The 23,145-nt window shown below is 54.9% G+C and overlaps 1 protein-coding gene across 1 annotated transcript in view; it reads right to left on the bottom strand.

The window, feature by feature from the left end:
- The window catches only part of LOC144817659 (uncharacterized), a 139,278-nt gene extending 118,032 nt beyond the window's left edge, over window positions 1-21,246 (bottom strand). Inside the window, exon 1 of the mRNA XM_078674387.1 lies at window positions 20,521-21,246. Within this exon, the coding sequence (XP_078530513.1) occupies window positions 20,521-21,016 (496 nt within the window). The 5' untranslated portion in view covers window positions 21,017-21,246. The remainder of the gene's footprint in view (window positions 1-20,520) is intronic.
- Window positions 21,247-23,145: the final 1,899 nt, after the last annotated feature.

The following is a 23,145-nucleotide window of genomic DNA, read 5'->3' as shown; positions in this document are numbered from 1 at the left end:
GCCACAGTGAATAGGAGCAGTGGAGCCGCAGTGAAGCTGCAGTGCATAGGAACAGTGGAGCCGCAGTGCATAGGAGCAGTGGAGCCCCAGTGAATAGGAGCAGGGGAGCCGCAGTGCAGAGGAGCAGTGAAGCTGCAGTGCATAGGAGCAGTGGAGCCGCAGTGAATAGGAGCAGTGGAGCCGCAGTGAATAGGAGCAGTGAAGCTGCAGTGCATAGGAGCAGTGGAGCCACAGTGCATAGGAGCAGTTGGGCCGCAGTCCATAGGAGCAGTGAAGCTGCAGTGCATAGGAGCAGTTTAGACGCAGTGCATAGGAGCAGGGGAGCCACAGTGCAGAGGAGCAGTGAGGCTGCAGTGCATAGGAACAGTGGAGCCGCAGTGCATAGGAGCAGTGGAGACGTAGTGCATAGGAGCAGTGGAGCCGCAGTGCATAGGAGCAGTGGAGCCGCAGTGCATAGGAACAGTGGAGCCGCAGTGCATAGGAGCAGTGGAGCCACAGTGCATAGGAGCAGTGGTTCGCAGTGCATAGGAGCAGTGGAGCCGCAGTGCATAGGAGCAGTGGAGCCGCAGTGCATAGGAGCAGTGGAGCCGCAGTGCATAGGAGCAGTGGAGCCGCAGTGCATAGGAGCAGTGGAGCCGCAGTGCATAGGAGCAGTGGAGCCGCAGTGCACAGGAGCAGTGGAGCCGCAGTGAATAGGAGCAGTGGAGCCGCAGTGAAGCTGCAGTGCATAGGAGCAGTGGAGCCGCAGTGCATAGGAGCAGTGGAGCCGCAGTGCATAGGAGCAGTGGAGCCGCAGTGCACAGGAGCAGTGGAGCCGCAGTGCATAGTAGCAGTGGAGCCGCAGTGCATAGGAGCAGTGGAGCAACAGTGCATAGGAGCAGTGGAGCTGCAGTGAATAGGAGCAGTGGAGCCTCAGTGCACGGGACCAGTTGAGCCGCAGTGCATAGGAGCAGTGAAGCTGCAGTGCATAGGAGCAGTGGAGCCTCAGTGCACGGGACCAGTTGAGCCGCAGTGCATAGGAGCAGTGGAGCTGCAGTGCATAGGAGCAGTGGAGCCTCAGTGCACGGGACCAGTTGAGCCGCAGTGCATAGGAGCAGTGAAGTTGCAGTGCATAGGAGCAGTGGAGCCGCAGTGAATAGGAGCAGTGGAGCCGCAGTGCAGAGGAGCAGTGAAGCTGCAGTGCACAGGAAAAGTGGAGCCACAGTGCATAGGAGCAGTGGAGACGTAGTGCATAGGAGCAGTAGAGCCGCAGTGCATAGGAGCAGTGGAGACCCAGTGCATAGGAGCAGTGGAGCCGCAGTGCATAGGAGCAGTGGAGACCCAGTGCATAGGAGCAGTGAAGCTGCAGTGCATAGGAACAGTGGAGCCGCAGTGCATAGGAGCAGTGGAGACGTAGTGCATAGGAGCAGTAGAGCCGCAGTGCATAGGAGCAGTGGAGACCCAGTGCATAGGAGCAGTGGAGACGCAGTGCATAGGAGCAGTGGAGACCCAGTGCATAGGAGCAGTGGAGCCGCAGTGCACAGGACCAGTTGAGCCGCAGTGCATAGGAGCAGTGAAGCTGCAGTGCATAGGAGCAGTGAAGATGCAGTGCATAGGAGCAGTGGAGCCGCAGTGCATAGGAGCAGTGGAGACTCAGTGCACAGGGCCAGTTGAGCCACAGTGCATAGGAGCAGTGAAGCTGCAGTGCATAGGAGCAGTGAAGCTGCAGTGCATAGGAGCAGTGGAGCCACAGTGAATAGGAGCAGTGGAGCCGCAGTGAAGCTGCAGTGCATAGGAACAGTGGAGCCGCAGTGCATAGGAGCAGTGGAGCCCAAGTGAATAGGAGCAGGGGAGCCGCAGTGCAGAGGAGCAGTGAAGCTGCAGTGCATAGGAGCAGTGGAGCCGCAGTGAATAGGAGCAGTGGAGCCGCAGTGAATAGGAGCAGTGAAGCTGCAGTGCATAGGAGCAGTGGAGCCACAGTGCATAGGAGCAGTTGGGCCGCAGTCCATAGGAGCAGTGAAGCTGCAGTGCATAGGAGCAGTTTAGACGCAGTGCATAGGAGCAGGGGAGCCACAGTGCAGAGGAGCAGTGAGGCTGCAGTGCATAGGAACAGTGGAGCCGCAGTGCATAGGAGCAGTGGAGACGTAGTGCATAGGAGCAGTGGAGCCGCAGTGCATAGGAGCAGTGGAGCCGCAGTGCATAGGAACAGTGGAGCCGCAGTGCATAGGAGCAGTGGAGCCACAGTGCATAGGAGCAGACACTTTTCTACCGTACCTTGCTGCTGAGGGAGGAGCGTGCTGCATCGGCTGCCCAGCGGACCTACTGTTGACCCTTCGACTCGCCGGACCCGCTTCGCGGGTCCCGCAGCGCGTCGTTTGCCGTGGGATCACCTCGAGGAGCCAGTGAGGAGGACTGCGGGGGTAGGCAAGAGAACCAGCGGGGCTGCGAGCTAAGCAGGGGACTCCAGCGACCAGGAGCCCCTGCGCGCCCAACTAGCAACACCTGGGCTGCTCTCCCCGCTGGCCACGCCCCCCCGCCAACGGACTAAAAAGCTGCTGCTGTCCCTTTGTCTGCGGGACACTTTTCTACCGTACCTTGCTGCTGAGGGAGGAGCGTGCTGCATCGGCTGCCCAGCGGACCTACTGTTGACCCTTCGACTCGCCGGACCCGCTTCGCGGGTCCCGCAGCGCGTCGTTTGCCGTGGGATCACCTCGAGGAGCCAGTGAGGAGGACTGCGGGGGTAGGCAAGAGAACCAGCGGGGCTGCGAGCTAAGCAGGGGACTCCAGCGACCAGGAGCCCCTGCGCGCCCAACTAGCAACACCTGGGCTGCTCTCCCCGCTGGCCACGCCCCCCCGCCTATCACATAGCTGCAGTGTTAAAAGGAGTGCCGGACCCCCGCTGCGCGGGAGCGCGCGGGAAGCGCCCGGGAGAAGCCCGGGACAAGGGCGGGACCGTCCAAGGCCGTCACCGGCCGGAGTAGGCCGGGCTGGGCCCACTTTCTTGGTTTTTCATATTGTGCAGGTATTTTCAGGATTTATTATTTTGTTGCACCCGCCTGGGAGGCATAACTGACTGACCCTCCCGGAGCTTAATTATGCCCTCACCGACAAGGGAGAGTATCCCTCAGAAGCCGGGTGGAGTGAAAAGCGGGACTCTTGAAAAGTATTTTGCACGGGCTGTGGGGGAGGCGGACAAAGAGGGAAATTTGTCAAGGTTAAGGGCGGAACGGAGACGATCAGTGGACAACCTGAAAAACACCCCCATGGGAGAACAATCTATTACATCAAGGGAGGAGTTAACTCGAATTGAGGATGTTCCACTCCTGTTAAGGGAGGGTATGAACACCTCCCCAGCTGAAATTACGAACACAGCACTACCTATTAGCTCCAGCCCCATTAGGGGGACTATTGTTTTAACCTCACAACCGCCCGTAGCCCATAAAGATAGGCATCCTAATTTGAAAGTAGTCACTACACAAGTAATCCCGGGACCCCCCCCAAAAAAACGCAGGAGAAGGGCAAAGGGAGCGCAGGGTGGTGGTAAACCCAAAAATCTACACTTAGACTTTGGTAAATCCCTAAAACATCCTGTACCCACTGTAAAACCACTGGCAGAGTCACACTCTAAATCTAATGTGCAGGAAGTTATAGTTCCTGCCTTGAGCAAAGATGTAGGAATTAGTAGTGTTAATGTCCCCCTCTCTGTTGTGCCGCTGGGAAATTTGGAATTTCTCTTAAGATCACTGTTACTCCCGATCAGCGAAAGCGTAAAAAAGATCGAGATCAGACTAACCATATTGGAGGCCACATTGGGAAGTCTGAAAACCCGCAGAGGTCGACAGGAAAGCGATCCAGCACCCACCATCACCCCTGTAGCCTCGCAAGGGTCAAAACATAGGGTAGCCAACCCAGCGCCAATTCCACCTCAGGCTGTAAATGGGGTAGCCCTCCAAAAACCCCTACAACCAAATTCTGTAGCTACCAACTTAACTCATGCTAACACGTCTAACCCCCCCCTTGCATTAGTACCTCAGGCACATACGATAGACAATAACATTCCGGACCACCAAAAAAAGCCCCCTGCAAGACCCCGTCGCCCTAACCTACCCCCCGAGACTAACGACCTTACAGTAGTTATGGCAGGGGTCCCGCCACTTGATGAAGGAGAAGTAGAGGATTTTTGTGCCCTAAAAACTAGGGTTATTAAGTGGTTAAATAGAAATAGACCCCTCCCGAGACACCTTAACAATGAGATTATAATGGTAAGAAGAGTCCCATGGGTGGGGAGAACTCAGAAATCCATCACTGGGGACTGTGTTTTGGTGAGTTTCAGGGACAAGGGTACGGTGTCGCATATATGTCAAGGGGAAAATATATCAAGGGAATCTACTATCCATACCCTCCGCGTGTCTTTCTTCTTCCCCATTTCCCCAGGCCCACACCACCCACCCCCAAATCATGATAGATGGGAGAGAGTCGGAAGAAGTGGGCATCGCCAGGCTTCTCATCCCTGGCCACTTTTGGGTAGACTGGCACCATTTCTCCCAATTTACAATCGGTTTAACTGTCTAAATGGCCTAGAGGGGGTGGATTGACAAACAGATAAGGCCTCTAAGGGGATTACAGAAAAGGGCGCCCAAGCAGAAACATCAGAGGGGCAAAGACACTCGGCTCTGCAACCCCAAATAGTTAGGGTGGAGGATCCTATGCTTGCAGTTAACAAACAACTAACATATACCCAGACACCGCCTTTAGCTTTATTAGGGGAGGTGGAACTCACTCCATGTCGGTTCCTTAGCTGGAACGTGGCGGGCACTAGAGCTAAAAGACTAGATCCCACATGGATAGACTTCATAGCCAGTAACCACGTAATTGCCCTCCAAGAAACATGGGACACCTCACCAACTTTCTGGTTGGATGGGTTTACAAGTTTTACTATACCTGCAACTCCAAGTAGTGCAGGAAGAGCTAAGGGAGGACTAGTTCTCCTCTTTTCACTTAAATTGGCAGGGACGTTTAAACAACTAGAGTCTGGCTCCCCAAATATTTTAATGGTAGAGTGGACTATCGCACCAGGGCGGGTCCTAGTGGTCTCAAATTTTTATAATTCTTGGGTTAGACAAACAGACACAGCCCATGTGGATCACTTGGAAAATGTTCTTAACGATTACAGTCATAAATCTTGCACTAATTTCGATTTCATAATTTTAGGTGACTTCAACATTCAAAAATGTGTTTTAAAATGTAACTTAGGCAACCTGGAGGGTCAGACTGAAAATGGCAATCTGCACTTCGTTCACACCAAAGCGGGGGAAGCGCTTGAATTTTTCCTTGCTAGCCTTAATATGTTTGAACCCCTCAGCACTGGTAGTGACGAATCTTTGCCCACTTACAAAGGGTCTGAAAGTGGGTCTGTGATAGATTTCATTTTTGTTTCTCAGGGTTTAACCTCTAAGATGGGGATATATGAGGTAACTGCCTCCCCACATAGTGACCACAATCCAGTTTCTGCACAGGTTCACTGGAGTGACTTATGGAGCAAACACCTGGGTCTTCCTAGGGCTTGCACATCGACGGTGCCCAGCGACCAGGGCAGACGGCTTAAGTGGGGTAAGGTGGTCCAGGAAACCTTTATGGCTTCCCTGTGCCCAAAGATAGAGGAACCCATGTGTATTTGTCTAGACCAAAATGCCACTAACAAAGAGATTGTTTCAGCTTTTAACCTTATTTGCTCACAAACAGCTGAAGAACTCACAGTTCCCAAATCCAATCGGCCACCCAAGCCTCATAAATGGTTTGATAGAAATTGTTCTAAAGCCCATAAAGACCTGAAAAATGCACTTAAAACAAAGCCGAGGGATAAAATCTTAATCTCCAAATTAAGACGGGAGTATAAATTGGCTATCAAAAATAGGAAAAACACAATTAAACAAAATGCCTGGAATGACTTGCTTGACGTGGATATACTACGTAATAGTAAGAGATTCTGGGACATTATAAATAACCAATTCTTCTCTGGGGAGACTAATACAATCTCCGACTGCATTATCAGTGATGAGAAATGGGTTGATCATTTTAATAACATATATGGCGGTAATGACCCTGTGAATGGAAACGATATAGGACTGACCAGGGGGCTAGCGGCAGTAGAATTCAACGAGGAGGAGGTATATAAAGCTATAATGGACTCCACGAAGAATAAGGCTCCGGGCCCAGACGGAGTCCCGGTAGACTTTTTTATATACGCCCCAACCACCTGGTCTAAAGTCCTCACAAATGTTTTTAGGGCTGCAAATGATGGATGTTTTCCAGAAACTTGGAATACATCTGTCATAGTACCCATCTTCAAAAAAGGAGATAGGGAGAATCCGGGATGCTACCGCCCAATTTCTTTAATAGACTCTGCCTTCAAGATCCTGGGCAGAGTACTATTGACTAAATTGAGAACAAGCCTGGAGCTTTGTGGGGGCCTCGCAGAGATTCAATATGGCTTTAGGGAAAAACGGGGAACCTTAGAGCAATGTTCAAATTTACATCTCCTAATATCCAAGTACACGGTGGCCGGGGAGGGCTCACTATATTTAGCCTTTATGGACCTCTCCTCGGCCTTCGACTTGGTTAATAGGGCTAAGCTCTGGGCTATACTCCGTGAGCTTGGCATCGAGGATTCCTTGGTGGCCCTTATAGCAAGTTTGCATCAAGGACTTACTGCAAAAGTCCGGGTAACCAGGGAAGGGCGATGCTCTGACAGCTTTAGGTCAAATAAGGGTGTTCGCCAAGGCTGCATTTTGGCCCCACTTTTATTTACCATTTATATTAATGATCTAGGGAAGTCCTTATTAGCAGGCAACGCTGATGTCCCGCGGGTAGGTGGGAAGCAGATTCCGGCTCTCCTATATGCGGATGATGCTGTTCTCATCGCCCGCACGGGCATTGGTCTACAGACCCTTTTGGAGCGTTTTTTGGTTCTTTTATGGCTAAATTAGACTTAAAAATCAACGTGATCAAATCGCACACAATGATTGTGGGTCCGCAGAAAAACAGATCACATACAAAAACCTTCTTCTGTAATGGCGAGGTTCTCTCCAGGGTCCCGGTTTTTCCTTACTTAGGGGTCCTGTTTGACGAGAAGGGCTCCTGGGTTCCGCAAATAAAGGCCAAGCATATTTCTTTAGCCCGGTCCACAGCAGCCCTGATGGATTTTACTAAAAGACTAGGGGCTAAACCAATGGAAGCTGTGATAAAAGTTTACAAAAGTAAATGCATTTCTATAGCTTCATATGGCGCAGCATTGTGGGGTTATACCAACCTGGACAGTATACAGAGGGTAGAGAACAAGCTTATTAGAAGAATCTTGTCGGTTCCAAACTCCACACCTACCTACTCCATACATGAAGAAGTTGGCCTACCTTATATCATAGATGGACTGAAAATGGCCCCTTTACTTTTTTGGGCCAATACCTGGTTAAATACTGAGTTGTCCTTAAACCACACAATTCTTAAAGATGTGACTGCAAGGGATGGGGCAATGAAAATAGCCTGGCTGAGATATATAAAGGCATCATTCACTGCCCTTGGGAGACCTGACCTATACACAACACCGTCAATAATTAGGAAAGCGGATATTGCATGGATTAAGAAGGAATTCCAGGGGAGGACACGCTCAGAGAGAGAAGAGTCTGAAGCTAACAAACCACTAGTAAGAGCACACTTGGTTTTGTCCTCTTCCCCCTCGATGGAACCATACCTGCAATATGTTTCTAAACCCTTGCACAGATTTCTGTTAACCAGATTTAGAATGAATCTGATCCACTATTCATTAGGCACCTTCCCTACGTGGGGTAAACCGGAGCATGCACCACCCTGCGAGTGTGACCAGTTTTCTAACCAGGAGACTCTCCATTTTCTGTTCTTTTGTGCATTCTATAACGCGGAGAGGAGAAAATATCTAACCCCCCTCCTGAAAACTCTTGGCTTTATACAAGTGAGACCAGCCTTGTTTTATCTTCAAAGATTACCGGATGCACACGTCACTTTTTGTGTAGCAAGTTTTCTAACAGCCGCATACAGAGGAAGAAACAAAAATATCCCTAGAACTGTACTGTTTTAAACTAATAACCAATATATTAATTGTAAATTCATTTTATATATTATGGTGATTAATTAAGTGACTCTTTGACGGACACTGGGTAAAAACAAAATGAATTGTGGGTATTTTTAAAATGTTTTTAATGTATGTATTTTTCATGTCTTTTGTGATTTTAACAAAAATCGAATAAAGTGTATTTTGACTGACTGACTGACTGCATAGGAGCAGTGGTTCGCAGTGCATAGGAGCAGTGGAGCCGTAGTGCATAGGAACAGTGGAGCCGCAGTGCATAGGAGCAGGGGAGCCGCAGTGCATAGGCGCAGTGAAGCTGCAGTGCATAGGAGCAGTGGAGCAGCAGTGAATAGGAGCAGTGGAGCTGCAGTGCATAGGAGCAGTGAAGCTGCAGTGCATAGGAGCAGTGAAGCTGCAGTGCATAGGAGCAGTGAAGCTGCAGTGCATAGGAGCAGTGGAGCAGCAGTGAATAGGAGCAGGGGAGCCGCAGTGCAGAGGAGCAGTGAAGCTGCAGTGCATAGGAACAGTGGAGCCGCAGTGCATAGGAGCAGTGGAGCCGCAGTGAATAGGAGCAGTGGAGCCGCAGGGCAGAGGAGCAGTGAAGCTGCAGTGCATAGGAATAGTGGCGCCGCAGTGCATAGGAGCAGTGGAGCCACAGTGCATAGGAGCAGTGGAGCCGCAGTGCATAGGAGCAGTGGAGCCACAGTGCACAGGAGCAGTGGAGCCGAAGTGCATAGGAGCAGTGAAGCCGCAGTGCATAGGAGCAGTGGAGCCGCAGTGCATAGGAGCAGAGGTGCTGCAGTGCATAGGAGCAGAGGAGCCGCAGTACATAGGAGCAGTGAAGCTGCAGTGCATAGGAGCAGTGAAGCTGCAGTGCATAGGAGCAGTGGAGCCGCAGTGAATAGGAGCAGTGGAGCCGCAGTGAAGCTGCAGTGCATAGGAACAGTGGAGCCGCAGTGCATATGAGCAGTGAAGCTGCAGTGCATAGGAGCAGTGAAGCTGCAGTGCATAGGAGCAGTGGAGCCGCAGTGAATAGGAGCAGTGGAGCCGCAGTGAAGCTGCAGTGCATAGGAACAGTGGAGCCGTAGTGCATAGGAGCAGTGGAGCCGCAGTGAATAGGAGCAGTGGAGCCGCAGTGCAGAGGAGCAGTGAAGCTGCAGTGCATAGGAGCAGTGGAGCCGCCGTGAATAGGAGCAGTGGAGCCGCAGTGAATAGGAGCAGTGAAGCTGCAGTGCATAGGAGCAGTGGAGCCACAGTGCATAGGAGCAGTTGGGCCGCAGTCCATAGGAGCAGTGAAGCTGCAGGGCATAGGAGCAGTGGAGACGCAGTGCATAGGAGCAGGGGAGCCACAGTGCAGAGGAGCAGAGAAGCTGCAGTGCATAGGAACAGTGGAGCCGCAGTGCATAGGAGCAGTGGAGACGTAGTGCATAGGAGCAGTGGAGCCGCAGTGCATAGGAGCAGTGGAGCCGCAGTGCATAGGAACAGTAGAGCCGCAGTGCATAGGAGCAGTGGAGCCACAGTGCATAGGAGCAGTGGAGCCGCAGTGCATAGGAGCAGTGGAGCCGCAGTGCATAGGAACAGTGGAGCCGCAGTGCATAGGAGCAGTGAAGCTGCAGTGCATAGGAGCAGTGGAGCTGCAGTGAATAGGAGCAGTGGAGCCGCAGTGAAGCTGCAGTGCATAGGAACAGTGGAGCCGCAGTGCATAGGAGCAGTGAAGCTGCAGTGCATAGGAGCAGTGAAGCTGCAGTGCATAGGAGCAGTGGAGCCGCAGTGAATAGGAGCAGTGGAGCCGCAGTGAAGCTGCAGTGCATAGGAACAGTGGAGCCGTAGTGCATAGGAGCAGTGGAGCCGCAGTGAATAGGAGCAGTGGAGCCGCAGTGCATAGGAGCAGTGGAGCCGCAGTGAATAGGAGCAGTGGAGCCGCAGTGCAGAGGAGCAGTGAAGCTGTAGTGCATAGGAGCAGTAGAGCCGCAGTGAATAGGAGCAGTGGAGCCGCAGTGCAGAGGAGCAATGAAGCTGCAGTGCATAGGAGCAGTGGAGCCGCAGTGCATAGGAGCAGGGGAGCCGCAGTGCAGAGGAGCAGTGAAGCTGCAGTGCATAGGAACAGTGGAGCCGCAGTGCATAGGAGCAGTGGAGACGTAGTGCATAGGAGCAGTGGAGCCGCAGTGCATAGGAGCAGTGGAGCCGCAGTGCATAGGAACAGTGGAGCCGCAGTGCATAGGAGCAGTGGAGCCGCAGTGCATAGGAGCAGTGGAGCCGCAGTGCATAGGAGCAGTGGAGCCGCAGTGCATAGGAGCAGTGGAGACTCAGTGCACATGAGCAGTTGAGCCGCAGTGCATAGGAGCAGTGAAGCTGCAGTGCATAGGAGCAGTGAAGCTGCAGTGCATAGGAGCAGTGAAGCTGCAGTGCATAGGAGCAGTGAAGCTGCAGTGCATAGGAGCAGTGGAGCAGCAGTGAATAGGAGCAGTGGAGCCGCAGTGCAGAGGAGCAGTGAAGCTGCAGTGCATAGGAACAGTGGAGCCCAAGTGCATAGGAGCAGTGGAGCCACAGTGAATAGGAGCAGTGGAGCCGCAGTGCAGAGGAGCAGTGAAGCTGCAGTGCATAGGAATAGTGGTGCCGCAGTGCATAGGAGCAGTGGAGCCACAGTGCATAGGAGCAGTGGAGCCGCAGTGCATAGGAGCAGTAGAGCCACAGTGCACAGGAGCAGTGGAGCCGCAGTGCATAGGAGCAGTGAAGCCGCAGTGCATAGGAGCAGTGGAGCCGCAGTGCATAGGAGCAGAGGAGCTGCAGAGCATAGGAGCAGAGGAGCCGCAGTACATAGGAGCAGTGTGAGTCTAGGCCCAGTGTGAGTCTAGGCCCAGTGTGAGTCTAGGCTCAGTGTGAGTCTAGGCCCAGTGTGAGTCTAGGCCCAGTGTGAGTCCAGGCCCAGTGTGAGTCTAGGCCCAGTGTGAGTCTAGGCCCAGTGTGAGTCTAGGCCCAGTGTGAGTCTAGGCCCAGTGTGAGTCCAGGCCCAGTGTGAGTCCAGGCCCAGTGTGAGTCTAGGCCCAGTGTGAGTCTAGGCCCAGTCTGAGTCCGCTGCCAGTGTGAGTCTAGGCCCAGTGTGAGTCTAGGCCCAGTGTGAGTCTAGGCCCAGTGTGAGTCTAGGTCCAGTGTGAGTCCAGGCCAAGTGTTAGTCCAGGCCAAGTGTGAGTCTAGGCCCAGTGTGAGTCTAGGCCCAGTGTGAGTCTAGGCCCAGTGTGAGTCTAGGCCGAGTGTTAGTCCAGGCCAAGTGTGAGTCTAGGCCCAGTGTGAGTCTAGGCCCAGTGTGAGTCTAGGCCCAGTGTGAGTCCAGGCCAAGTGTGAGTCTAGGCCCAGTGTGAGTCCAGGCCCAGTGTGAGTCTAGGCCCAGTGTGAGTCTAGGCCCAGTGTGAGTCTAGGCCAAGTGTGAGTCTAGGCCCAGTGTGAGTCCAGGCCCAGTGTGAGTCTAGGCCCAGTGTGAGTCTAGGCCCAGTGTGAGTCCAGGCCAAGTGTGAGTCTAGGCCCAGTGTGAGTCTAGGCCCAGTGTGAGTCCACGCCCAGTGTGAGTCTAGGCCCAGTGTGAGTCTAGGCCCAGTGTGAGTCTAGGCCCAGTATGAGTCCACGCCCAGTGTGAGTCTAGGCCCAGTGTGAGTCCAGGCCCAGTGTGAGTCTAGCCCAGTGTGAGTCTAGGCCCAGTGTGAGTCTAGGCCCAGTGTGAGTCTAGTCCCACTGTGAGTCTAGGCCAAGTGTGAGTCTAGGCCCAGTGTGAGTCTAGGCCCAGTGTGAGTCTAGGCCCAGTGTGAGTCTAGGCCCAGTGTGAGTCTAGGCCGAGTGTTAGTCCAGGCCAAGTGTGAGTCTAGGCCCAGTGTGAGTCTAGGCCCAGTGTGAGTCCAGGCCCAGTGTGCAGAGGCCCAGTGTGAGTCTAGGCCCAGTGTGAGTCCAGGCCAAGTGTGAGTCTAGGCCCAGTGTGAGTCTAGGCCCAGTGTGAGTCTAGGCCCAGTGTGAGTCTAGGCCCAGTGTTAGTCCAGGCCCAGTGTGAGTCCAGGCCCAGTGTGAGTCTAGGCCCAGTGTGAGTCTAGGCCCAGTGTGAGTCTAGGCCAAGTGTGAGTCTAGGCCCAGTGTTAGTCCAGTCCCAGTGTGAGTCTAGGCCCAGTGTGAGTCTAGGCCTAGTGTGAGTCTAGGCCCAGTGTGAGTCTAGGTCCAGTGTGAGTCTAGGCCCAGTGTGAGTCTAGGCCCAGTGTGAGTCCAGGCCCAGTGTGAGTCTAGGCCCAGTGTTAGTCCAGGCCCAGTGTGAGTCTAGGCCCAGTGTGAGTCTAGGCCCAGTATGAGTCTAGGCCCAGTGTGAGTCCAGGCCCAGTGTGAGTCTAGGCCCAGTGTGAGTCTATGCCCAGTGTGAGTCTAGGCCCAGTGTGAGTCTAGGCCCAGTGTGAGTCTAGGCCAAGTGTGAGTCTAGGCCCAGTGTGAGTCTACGCCCAGTGTGAGTCTAGGCCCAGTGTGAGTCTAGGCCCAGTGTGAGTCTAGGCCCAGTGTGAGTCTAGGCCCAGTGTGAGTCTAGGCCAAGTGTGAGTCTAGGCCCAGTGTGAGTCTAGGCCCAGTGTGAGTCTAGGCCCAGTGTGAGTCTAGGCTCAGTGTGAGTCTAGGCCCAGTGTGAGTCTAGGCCCAGTGTGAGTCTAGGCCCAGTGTGAGTCTAGGCCCAGTGTGAGTCTAGGCCCAGTGTGAGTCTAGGCCCAGTGTGAGTCTAGGTCCAGTGTGAGTCTAGTCCCAGTGTGAGTCTAGGCCCAGTGTGAGTCTAGGCCCAGTGTGAGTCCAGGCCCAGTGTGAGTCCAGGCCCAGTGTGAGTCTAGGCCCAGTGTGAGTCTAGGCCCAGTGTGAGTCTAGGCCCAATGTGAGTCTAGGCCCAGTGTGAGTCTAGGTCCAGTGTGAGTCCAGTCCCAGTGTGAGTCTAGGCCAAGTGTGAGTCTAGGCCCAGTGTGAGTCTAGGCTCAGTGTGAGTCTAGGCCCAGTGTGAGTCTAGGCTCAGTGTGAGTCCAGGCCCAGTGTGAGTCTAGGCCCAGTGTGAGTCCAGGCCCAGTGTGAGTCTAGGCCCCGTGTGAGTCTAGGCTCAGTGTAAGTCTAGGCCCAGTATGAGTCTAGGCCCAGTGTGAGTCTAGGCCCAGTGTGAGTCTAGGCCCAGTGTGAGTCTAGGCCCAGTGTGAGTCAAGGCCCAGTGTGAGTCTAGGCCCAGTATGAATCCACGCCCAGTGTGAGTCTAGGCCCAGTGTGAGTCCAGGCCCAGTGTGAGTCTAGCCCAGTGTGAGTCTAGGCCCAGTGTGAGTCCACGCCCAGTGTGAGTCTAGGCCCAGTGTGAGTCTAGGCCCAGTGTGAGTCTAGGCCCAGTGTGAGTCTAGGCCAAGTGTGAGTCTAGGCCCAGTGTTAGTCCAGTCCCAGTGTGAGTCTAGGCCCAGTGTGAGTCTAGGCCTAGTGTGAGTCTAGGCCCAGTGTGAGTCTAGGTCCAGTGTGAGTCTAGGCCCAGTGTGAGTCTAGGCCCAGTGTGAGTCCAGGCCCAGTGTGAGTCTAGGCCCAGTGTTAGTCCAGGCCCAGTGTGAGTCTAGGCCCAGTGTGAGTCTAGGCCCAGTATGAGTCTAGGCCCAGTGTGAGTCTAGGCCCAGTGTGAGTCTAGGCCCAGTGTGAGTCTAGGCCAAGTGTGAGTCTAGGCCCAGTGTGAGTCTAGGCCCAGTGTGAGTCTAGGCCCAGTGTGAGTCTAGGCTCAGTGTGAGTCTAGGCCCAGTGTGAGTCTAGGCCCAGTGTGAGTCTAGGCCCAGTGTGAGTCTAGGCCCAGTGTGAGTCTAGGCCCAGTGTGAGTCTAGGCCCAGTGTGAGTCTAGGCCCAGTGTGAGTCTAGGTCCAGTGTGAGTCTAGTCCCAGTGTGAGTCTAGGCCCAGTGTGAGTCTAGGCCCAGTGTGAGTCCAGGCCCAGTGTGAGTCCAGGCCCAGTGTGAGTCTAGGCCCAGTGTGAGTCTAGGCCCAGTGTGAGTCTAGGCCCAATGTGAGTCTAGGCCCAGTGTGAGTCTAGGTCCAGTGTGAGTCCAGTCCCAGTGTGAGTCTAGGCCAAGTGTGAGTCTAGGCCCAGTGTGAGTCTAGGCTCAGTGTGAGTCTAGGCCCAGTGTGAGTCTAGGCTCAGTGTGAGTCCAGGCCCAGTGTGAGTCTAGGCCCAGTGTGAGTCCAGGCCCAGTGTGAGTCTAGGCCCCGTGTGAGTCTAGGCTCAGTGTAAGTCTAGGCCCAGTATGAGTCTAGGCCCAGTGTGAGTCTAGGCCCAGTGTGAGTCTAGGCCCAGTGTGAGTCTAGGCCCAGTGTGAGTCAAGGCCCAGTGTGAGTCTAGGCCCAGTATGAGTCCACGCCCAGTGTGAGTCTAGGCCCAGTGTGAGTCCAGGCCCAGTGTGAGTCTAGCCCAGTGTGAGTCTAGGCCCAGTGTGAGTCTAGGCCCAGTGTGAGTCTAGTCCCACTGTGAGTCTAGGCCAAGTGTGAGTCTAGGCCCAGTGTGAGTCTAGGCCCAGTGTGAGTCTAGGCCCAGTGTGAGTCTAGGCCCAGTGTGAGTCTAGGCCCAGTGTGAGTCCACGCCCAGTGTGAGTCTAGGCCCAGTGTGAGTCTAGGCCCAGTGTGAGTCTAGGCCCAGTGTGAGTCTAGGCCAAGTGTGAGTCTAGGCCCAGTATGAGTCTAGGCCCAGTGTGAGTCTAGGCCCAGTGTGAGTCTAGTCCCAGTGTGAGTCTAGGCCCAGTGTGAATCTAGGTCCAGTGTGAGTCTAGTCCCAGTGTGAGTCTAGGCCAAGTGTGAGTCTAGGCCCAGTGTGAGTCTAGGCCCAGTGTGAGTCTAGGCCCAGTGTGAGTCCAGGCCCAGTGTGAGTCTAGGCCCAGTGTGAGTCTAGGCCAAGTGTGAGTCCACGCCCAGTGTGAGTCTAGGCCCAGTGTGAGTCCATGCCCAGTGTGAGTCTAGGCCCAGTGTGAGTCTAGGCCCAGTGTGAGTCTAGGCTCAGTGTGAGTCTAGGCCCAGTGTGAGTCCAGGCCAAGTGTGAGTCCAGGCCCAGTGTGAGTCTAGGCTCAGTGTGAGTCCAGGCCAAGTGTGAGTCTAGGCCCAGTGTGAGTCTAGGCCCAGTGTGAGTCTAGGCCCAGTGTGAGTCTAGGCCCAGTGTGAGTCTAGGCCCAGTGTGAGTCCAGGCCAAGTGTGAGTCTATGCCCAGTGTGAGTCTAGGCCCAGTGTGAGTCTAGGCCAAGTGTGAGTCCACGCCCAGTGTGAGTCTAGGCCCAGTGTGAGTCCATGCCCAGTGTGAGTCTAGGCCCAGTGTGAGTCTAGGCCCAGTGTGAGTCTAGGCTCAGTGTGAGTCTAGGCCCAGTGTGAGTCCAGGCCAAGTGTGAGTCCAGGCCCAGTGTGAGTCTAGGCTCAGTGTGAGTCCAGGCCAAGTGTGAGTCTAGGCCCAGTGTGAGTCTAGGCCCAGTGTGAGTCTAGGCCCAGTGTGAGTCTAGGCCCAGTGTGAGTCCAGGCCAAGTGTGAGTCTATGCCCAGTGTGAGTCTAGGCCCAGTGTGAGTCTAGGCCCAGTGTGAGTCCAGGCCCAGTGTGAGTCTAGGCCAAGTGTGAGTCTAGGCCCAGTTGAGTCTAGGCCCAGTGTGAGTCTAGGCCCAGTGTGAGTCCAGGCCCAGTGTGAGTCTAGGCCCAGTGTGAGTCTAGGCCCAGTGTGAGTCTAGGCCCAGTGTGAGTCTAGGCCCAGTGTGAGTCTAGGCCCAGTGTGAGTCTAGGCTCAGTGTGAGTCTAGGCCCAGTGTGAGTCCAGGCCCAGTGTGAGTCTAGGCCCAGTGTGAGTCTAGGCTCAGTGTGAGTCTAGGCCCAGTGTGAGTCCAGGCCAAGTGTGATTCCAGACCCAGTGTGAGTCTAGGTCCAGTGTGAGTCTAGGCCCAGTGTGAGTCTAGGCTCAGTGTGAGTCTAGGCCCAGTGTGAGTCTAGGCCCAGTGTGAGTCTAGGCCCAGTATGAGTCTAGGCCCAGTGTGAGTCTAGGCCCAGTGTGAGTCTAGGCCCAGTGTGAGTCTAGACCCAGTGTGAGTCTAGGCCCAGTGTGAGTCTAGGCCCAGTGTGAGTCCACGCCCAGTGTGAGTCTAGGCCCAGTGTGAGTCTAGGCCCAGTGTGAGTCTAGGCCCAGTATGAGTCCACGCCCAGTGTGAGTCTAGGCCCAGTGTGAGTCCAGGCCCAGTGTGAGTCTAGCCCAGTGTGAGTCTAGGCCCAGTGTGAGTCTAGGCCCAGTGTGAGTCTAGTCCCACTGTGAGTCTAGGCCAAGTGTGAGTCTAGGCCCAGTGTGAGTCTAGGCCCAGTGTGAGTCTAGGCCCAGTGTGAGTCTAGGCCCAGTGTGAGTCTAGGCCGAGTGTTAGTCCAGGCCAAGTGTGAGTCTAGGCCCAGTGTGAGTCTAGGCCCAGTGTGAGTCCAGGCCCAGTGTGCAGAGGCCCAGTGTGAGTCTAGGCCCAGTGTGAGTCCAGGCCAAGTGTGAGTCTAGGCCCAGTGTGAGTCTAGGCCCAGTGTGAGTCTAGGCCCAGTGTGAGTCTAGGCCCAGTGTTAGTCCAGGCCCAGTGTGAGTCCAGGCCCAGTGTGAGTCTAGGCCCAGTGTGAGTCTAGGCCCAGTGTGAGTCTAGGCCCAGTGTGAGTCTAGTCCCACTGTGAGTCTAGGCCAAGTGTGAGTCTAGGCCCAGTGTGAGTCTAGGCCCAGTGTGAGTCTAGGCCCAGTGTGAGTCTAGGCCCAGTGTGAGTCTAGGCCCAGTGTGAGTCCACGCCCAGTGTGAGTCTAGGCCCAGTGTGAGTCTAGGCCCAGTGTGAGTCTAGGCCCAGTGTGAGTCTAGGCCAAGTGTGAGTTTAGGCCCAGTATGAGTCTAGGCCCAGTGTGAGTCTAGGCCCAGTGTGAGTCTAGTCCCAGTGTGAGTCTAGGCCCAGTGTGAATCTAGGTCCAGTGTGAGTCTAGTCCCAGTGTGAGTCTAGGCCAAGTGTGAGTCTAGGCCCAGTGTGAGTCTAGGCCCAGTGTGAGTCTAGGCCCAGTGTGAGTCCAGGCCCAGTGTGAGTCTAGGCCCAGTGTGAGTCTAGGCCAAGTGTGAGTCCACGCCCAGTGTGAGTCTAGGCCCAGTGTGAGTCCATGCCCAGTGTGAGTCTAGGCCCAGTGTGAGTCTAGGCCCAGTGTGAGTCTAGGCTCAGTGTGAGTCCAGGCCCAGTGTGAGTCTAGGCCCAGTGTGAGTCTAGGCCCAGTGTGAGTCTAGGCCCAATGTGAGTCTAGGCCCAGTGTGAGTCTAGGTCCAGTGTGAGTCCAGTCCCAGTGTGAGTCTAGGCCAAGTGTGAGTCTAGGCCCAGTGTGAGTCTAGGCTCAGTGTGAGTCTAGGCCCAGTGTGAGTCTAGGCTCAGTGTGAGTCCAGGCCCAGTGTGAGTCTAGGCCCAGTGTGAGTCCAGGCCCCGTGTGAGTCTAGGCCCCGTGTGAGTCTAGGCTCAGTGTAAGTCTAGGCCCAGTATGAGTCTAGGCCCAGTGTGAGTCTAGGCCCAGTGTGAGTCTAGGCCCAGTGTGAGTCTAGGCCCAGTGTGAGTCAAGGCCCAGTGTGAGTCTAGGCCCAGTATGAGTCCACGCCCAGTGTGAGTCTAGGCCCAGTGTGAGTCCAGGCCCAGTGTGAGTCTAGCCCAGTGTGAGTCTAGGCCCAGTGTGAGTCTAGGCCCAGTGTGAGTCTAGTCCCACTGTGAGTCTAGGCCAAGTGTGAGTCTAGGCCCAGTGTGAGTCTAGGCCCAGTGTGAGTCTAGGCCCAGTGTGAGTCTAGGCCCAGTGTGAGTCCACGCCCAGTGTGAGTCTAGGCCCAGTGTGAGTCTAGGCCCAGTGTGAGTCTAGGCCAAGTGTGAGTTTAGGCCCAGTATGAGTCTAGGCCCAGTGTGAGTCTAGGCCCAGTGTGAGTCTAGTCCCAGTGTGAGTCTAGGCCCAGTGTGAATCTAGGTCCAGTGTGAGTCTAGTCCCAGTGTGAGTCTAGGCCAAGTGTGAGTCTAGGCCCAGTGTGAGTCTAGGCCCAGTGTGAGTCTAGGCCCAGTGTGAGTCCAGGCCCAGTGTGAGTCTAGGCCCAGTGTGAGTCTAGGCTCAGTGTGAGTCTAGGCCCAGTGTGAGTCTAGGCCCAGTGTGAGTCTAGGCCCAGTGTGAGTCTAGTCCCACTGTGAGTCTAGGCCAAGTGTGAGTCTAGGCCCAGTGTGAGTCTAGGCCCAGTGTGAGTCTAGGCCCAGTGTGAGTCTAGGCCCAGTGTGAGTCTAGGCCGAGTGTTAGTCCAGGCCAAGTGTGAGTCTAGGCCCAGTGTGAGTCTAGGCCCAGTGTGAGTCCAGGCCCAGTGTGCAGAGGCCCAGTGTGAGTCTAGGCCCAGTGTGAGTCCAGGCCAAGTGTGAGTCTAGGCCCAGTGTGAGTCTAGGCCCAGTGTGAGTCTAGGCCCAGTGTGAGTCTAGGCCCAGTGTTAGTCCAGGCCCAGTGTGAGTCCAGGCCCAGTGTGAGTCTAGGCCCAGTGTGAGTCTAGGCCCAGTGTGAGTCTAGGCCCAGTGTGAGTCTAGTCCCACTGTGAGTCTAGGCCAAGTGTGAGTCTAGGCCCAGTGTGAGTCTAGGCCCAGTGTGAGTCTAGGCCCAGTGTGAGTCTAGGCCCAGTGTGAGTCTAGGCCCAGTGTGAGTCCACGCCCAGTGTGAGTCTAGGCCCAGTGTGAGTCTAGGCCCAGTGTGAGTCTAGGCCCAGTGTGAGTCTAGGCCAAGTGTGAGTTTAGGCCCAGTATGAGTCTAGGCCCAGTGTGAGTCTAGGCCCAGTGTGAGTCTAGTCCCAGTGTGAGTCTAGGCCCAGTGTGAATCTAGGTCCAGTGTGAGTCTAGTCCCAGTGTGAGTCTAGGCCAAGTGTGAGTCTAGGCCCAGTGTGAGTCTAGGCCCAGTGTGAGTCTAGGCCCAGTGTGAGTCCAGGCCCAGTGTGAGTCTAGGCCCAGTGTGAGTCTAGGCCAAGTGTGAGTCCACGCCCAGTGTGAGTCTAGGCCCAGTGTGAGTCCATGCCCAGTGTGAGTCTAGGCCCAGTGTGAGTCTAGGCCCAGTGTGAGTCTAGGCTCAGTGTGAGTCCAGGCCCAGTGTGAGTCTAGGCCCAGTGTGAGTCTAGGCCCAGTGTGAGTCTAGGCCCAATGTGAGTCTAGGCCCAGTGTGAGTCTAGGTCCAGTGTGAGTCCAGTCCCAGTGTGAGTCTAGGCCAAGTGTGAGTCTAGGCCCAGTGTGAGTCTAGGCTCAGTGTGAGTCTAGGCCCAGTGTGAGTCTAGGCTCAGTGTGAGTCCAGGCCCAGTGTGAGTCTAGGCCCAGTGTGAGTCCAGGCCCCGTGTGAGTCTAGGCCCCGTGTGAGTCTAGGCTCAGTGTAAGTCTAGGCCCAGTATGAGTCTAGGCCCAGTGTGAGTCTAGGCCCAGTGTGAGTCTAGGCCCAGTGTGAGTCTAGGCCCAGTGTGAGTCAAGGCCCAGTGTGAGTCTAGGCCCAGTATGAGTCCACGCCCAGTGTGAGTCTAGGCCCAGTGTGAGTCCAGGCCCAGTGTGAGTCTAGCCCAGTGTGAGTCTAGGCCCAGTGTGAGTCTAGGCCCAGTGTGAGTCTAGTCCCACTGTGAGTCTAGGCCAAGTGTGAGTCTAGGCCCAGTGTGAGTCTAGGCCCAGTGTGAGTCTAGGCCCAGTGTGAGTCTAGGCCCAGTGTGAGTCCACGCCCAGTGTGAGTCTAGGCCCAGTGTGAGTCTAGGCCCAGTGTGAGTCTAGGCCCAGTGTGAGTCTAGGCCAAGTGTGAGTTTAGGCCCAGTATGAGTCTAGGCCCAGTGTGAGTCTAGGCCCAGTGTGAGTCTAGTCCCAGTGTGAGTCTAGGCCCAGTGTGAATCTAGGTCCAGTGTGAGTCTAGTCCCAGTGTGAGTCTAGGCCAAGTGTGAGTCTAGGCCCAGTGTGAGTCTAGGCCCAGTGTGAGTCTAGGCCCAGTGTGAGTCCAGGCCCAGTGTGAGTCTAGGCCCAGTGTGAGTCTAGGCCAAGTGTGAGTCCACGCCCAGTGTGAGTCTAGGCCCAGTGTGAGTCCATGCCCAGTGTGAGTCTAGGCCCAGTGTGAGTCTAGGCCCAGTGTGAGTCTAGGCCCAGTGTGAGTCTAGGCCCAGTGTGAGTCTAGGCCCAGTGTGAGTCTAGGCCCAGTGTTACATACAAACTCTCCCAGAAAAGCCTAATGGCAAGGAATACCACCTCCTGGAGCCGCACAGTGAGGGCCTAAAAACAGCATTTAAAATATCTCCAACAAAATGTCCCTGATGCTCGAGGGGTTCGGAAGGAAGTTTGTTTCTGCAGCAAACACAGAAAGAAGCCAGGTCTCCTCATCGCACAAACTGAGACAAAAGTTTCAGGAAGTTCTGTTAACCCTGTGATCTTGTACAATTAGAGGAGGAAACAAACCTACCAGTGCCAGGGGCTGCTCGTGTCCAGCAGAGGCAGATCTGATGCCAGGAGAGGCTGCTGGACTCAGGAGAGGCTGACACCGCCGGTGACCCTGGAAGACCCCAGGAGAGGCTGACCCAGGGGAGGCTGGCAGCACCGGTGACCCTGGCAGACCCCAGGGGAGACTGACCCAGGGGAGGCTGGCAGCACCGGTGACCCTGGCAGACCCCAGGGAGACTGACCCAGGGGAGGCTGGCAGCACCGGTGACCCTGGAAGACCCCAGGAGAGGCTGACCCAGGGGAGGCTGGCAGCACCGGTGACCCTGGAAGACCCCAGGGGAGGCTGACAGCACCGGTGACCCTGGAAGACCCCAGGAGAGGCTGACCCAGGGGAGGCTGGCAGCACCGGTGACCCTGGCAGACCCCAGGGGAGACTGACCCAGGGGAGGCTGGCAGCACCGGTGACCCTGGCATCCAGGGCTGCAGATCTGAGCCCAGCAGAGGCTGGCACCGCCCATGAGGAAGCAGTGATGGAGCCACAGTTTCCTGAGCCCAGCAGCGGGTGGGAGGGGCCTCTGAAAGCAGCCTGGGGGGGCTCTACAGGGAGATGCAGCCTCGAGGCTGCGAAAAAGAAGATTGAAGTGAAAGTTTAAAATAGAATAAAGTGCAGCTGCAGTGCCCCCCCCCCTCCCCCCCCCCCCCACCGAGCCCTGCTCAGGTCAGGTCTATCAGGAGGGTTTGTTGTTCTGGCCTCGAGGCTCACAGCAGGAAGGAAATGAGGGGAGGGCTGGGGGGGGGGGCAGGAAGCGAGAGTGACGCCCCCATGGGGGCATGTGTGATACTGAGAGGAGGGAATATACGAGGCTCAGAGAGTTAAAGAGACTGAGGGGAGAAATGGACATTACATGTGAGCCCAGCTCTGATCTGCCAACTACAGATCACACACAGCACCTCTCACTCACTGTGACCGATGGACAGAGCAGAACAATGTCACACACTCACTGTCACCGATGGACAGAGCAGAACAATGTCACACACTCACTGTCACCGATGGACAGAGCAGAACAATGTCACACACTCACTGTGACCGATGGACAGAGCAGAACAATGTCACACACTCACTGTGACCGATGGACAGAGCAGAACAATGTCACACACTCACTGTGACCGATGGACAGAGCAGAACAATGTCACACACTCACTGTGACCGATGGACAGAGCAGAACAATGTCACACACTCACTGTGACCGATGGACAGAGCAGAACAATGTCACACACTCACTGTGACCGATGGACAGAGCAGAACAATGTCACACACTCACTGTGACCGATGGACAGAGCAGAACAATGTCACACACTCACTGTCACCGATGGACAGAGCAGAACAATGTCACACACTCACTGTCACCGATGGACAGAGCAGAACAATGACACACACTCACTGTCACCGATGGACAGAGCAGAACAATGACAGACACTCACTGTGACCGATGGACAGAGCAGAACAATGTCACACACTCACTGTCACCGATGGACAGAGCAGAACAATGTCACACACTCACTGTCACCGATGGACAGAGCAGAACAATGTCACACACTCACTGTCACCGATGGACAGAGCAGAACAATGACACACACTCACTGTCACCGATGGACAGAGCAGAACAATGTCACACACTCACTGTGACCGATGGACAGAGCAGAACAATGTCACACACTCACTGTGACCGATGGACAGAGCAGAACAATGTCACACACTCACTGTGACCGATGGACAGAGCAGAACAATGTCACACACTCACTGTGACCGATGGACAGAGCAGAACAATGTCACACACTCACTGTCACCGATGGACAGAGCAGAACAATGACAGACACTCACTGTGACCGATGGACAGAGCAGAACAATGTCACACACTCACTGTGACCGATGGACAGAGCAGAACAATGTCACACACTCACTGTCACCGATGGACAGAGCAGAACAATGTCACACACTCACTGTCACCGATGGACAGAGCAGAACAATGACACACACTCACTGTCACCGATGGACAGAGCAGAACAATGACAGACACTCACTGTGACCGATGGACAGAGCAGAACAATGTCACACACTCACTGTCACCGATGGACAGAGCAGAACAATGTCACACACTCACTGTCACCGATGGACAGAGCAGAACAATGTCACACACTCACTGTCACCGATGGACAGAGCAGAACAATGACAGACACTCACTGTGACCGATGGACAGAGCAGAACAATGTCACACACTCACTGTGACCGATGGACAGAGCAGAACAATGTCACACACTCACTGTCACCGATGGACAGAGCAGAACAATGTCACACACTCACTGTCACCGATGGACAGAGCAGAACAATGACACACACTCACTGTCACCGATGGACAGAGCAGCACAATGTCACACACTCACTGTCACCGATGGACAGAGCAGAACAATGACACACACTCACTGTCACCGATGGACAGAGCAGCACAATGTCACACACTCACTGTCACCGATGGACAGAGCAGCACAATGTCACACACTCACTGTCACCGATGGACAGAGCAGCACAATGTCACACACTCACTGTCACCGATGGACAGAGCAGCACAATGTCACACACTCACTGTCA

The sequence above is a fragment of the Lissotriton helveticus genome, chromosome 2_1, assembly GCF_964261635.1.
Source record: "Lissotriton helveticus chromosome 2_1, aLisHel1.1, whole genome shotgun sequence".
NCBI classification, from domain to species: Eukaryota; Metazoa; Chordata; class Amphibia; order Caudata; family Salamandridae; genus Lissotriton; species Lissotriton helveticus.
The sequence above is the reverse complement of the archived record's forward strand: the minus strand, read 5'-3'. Positions and strand labels throughout refer to the sequence as shown.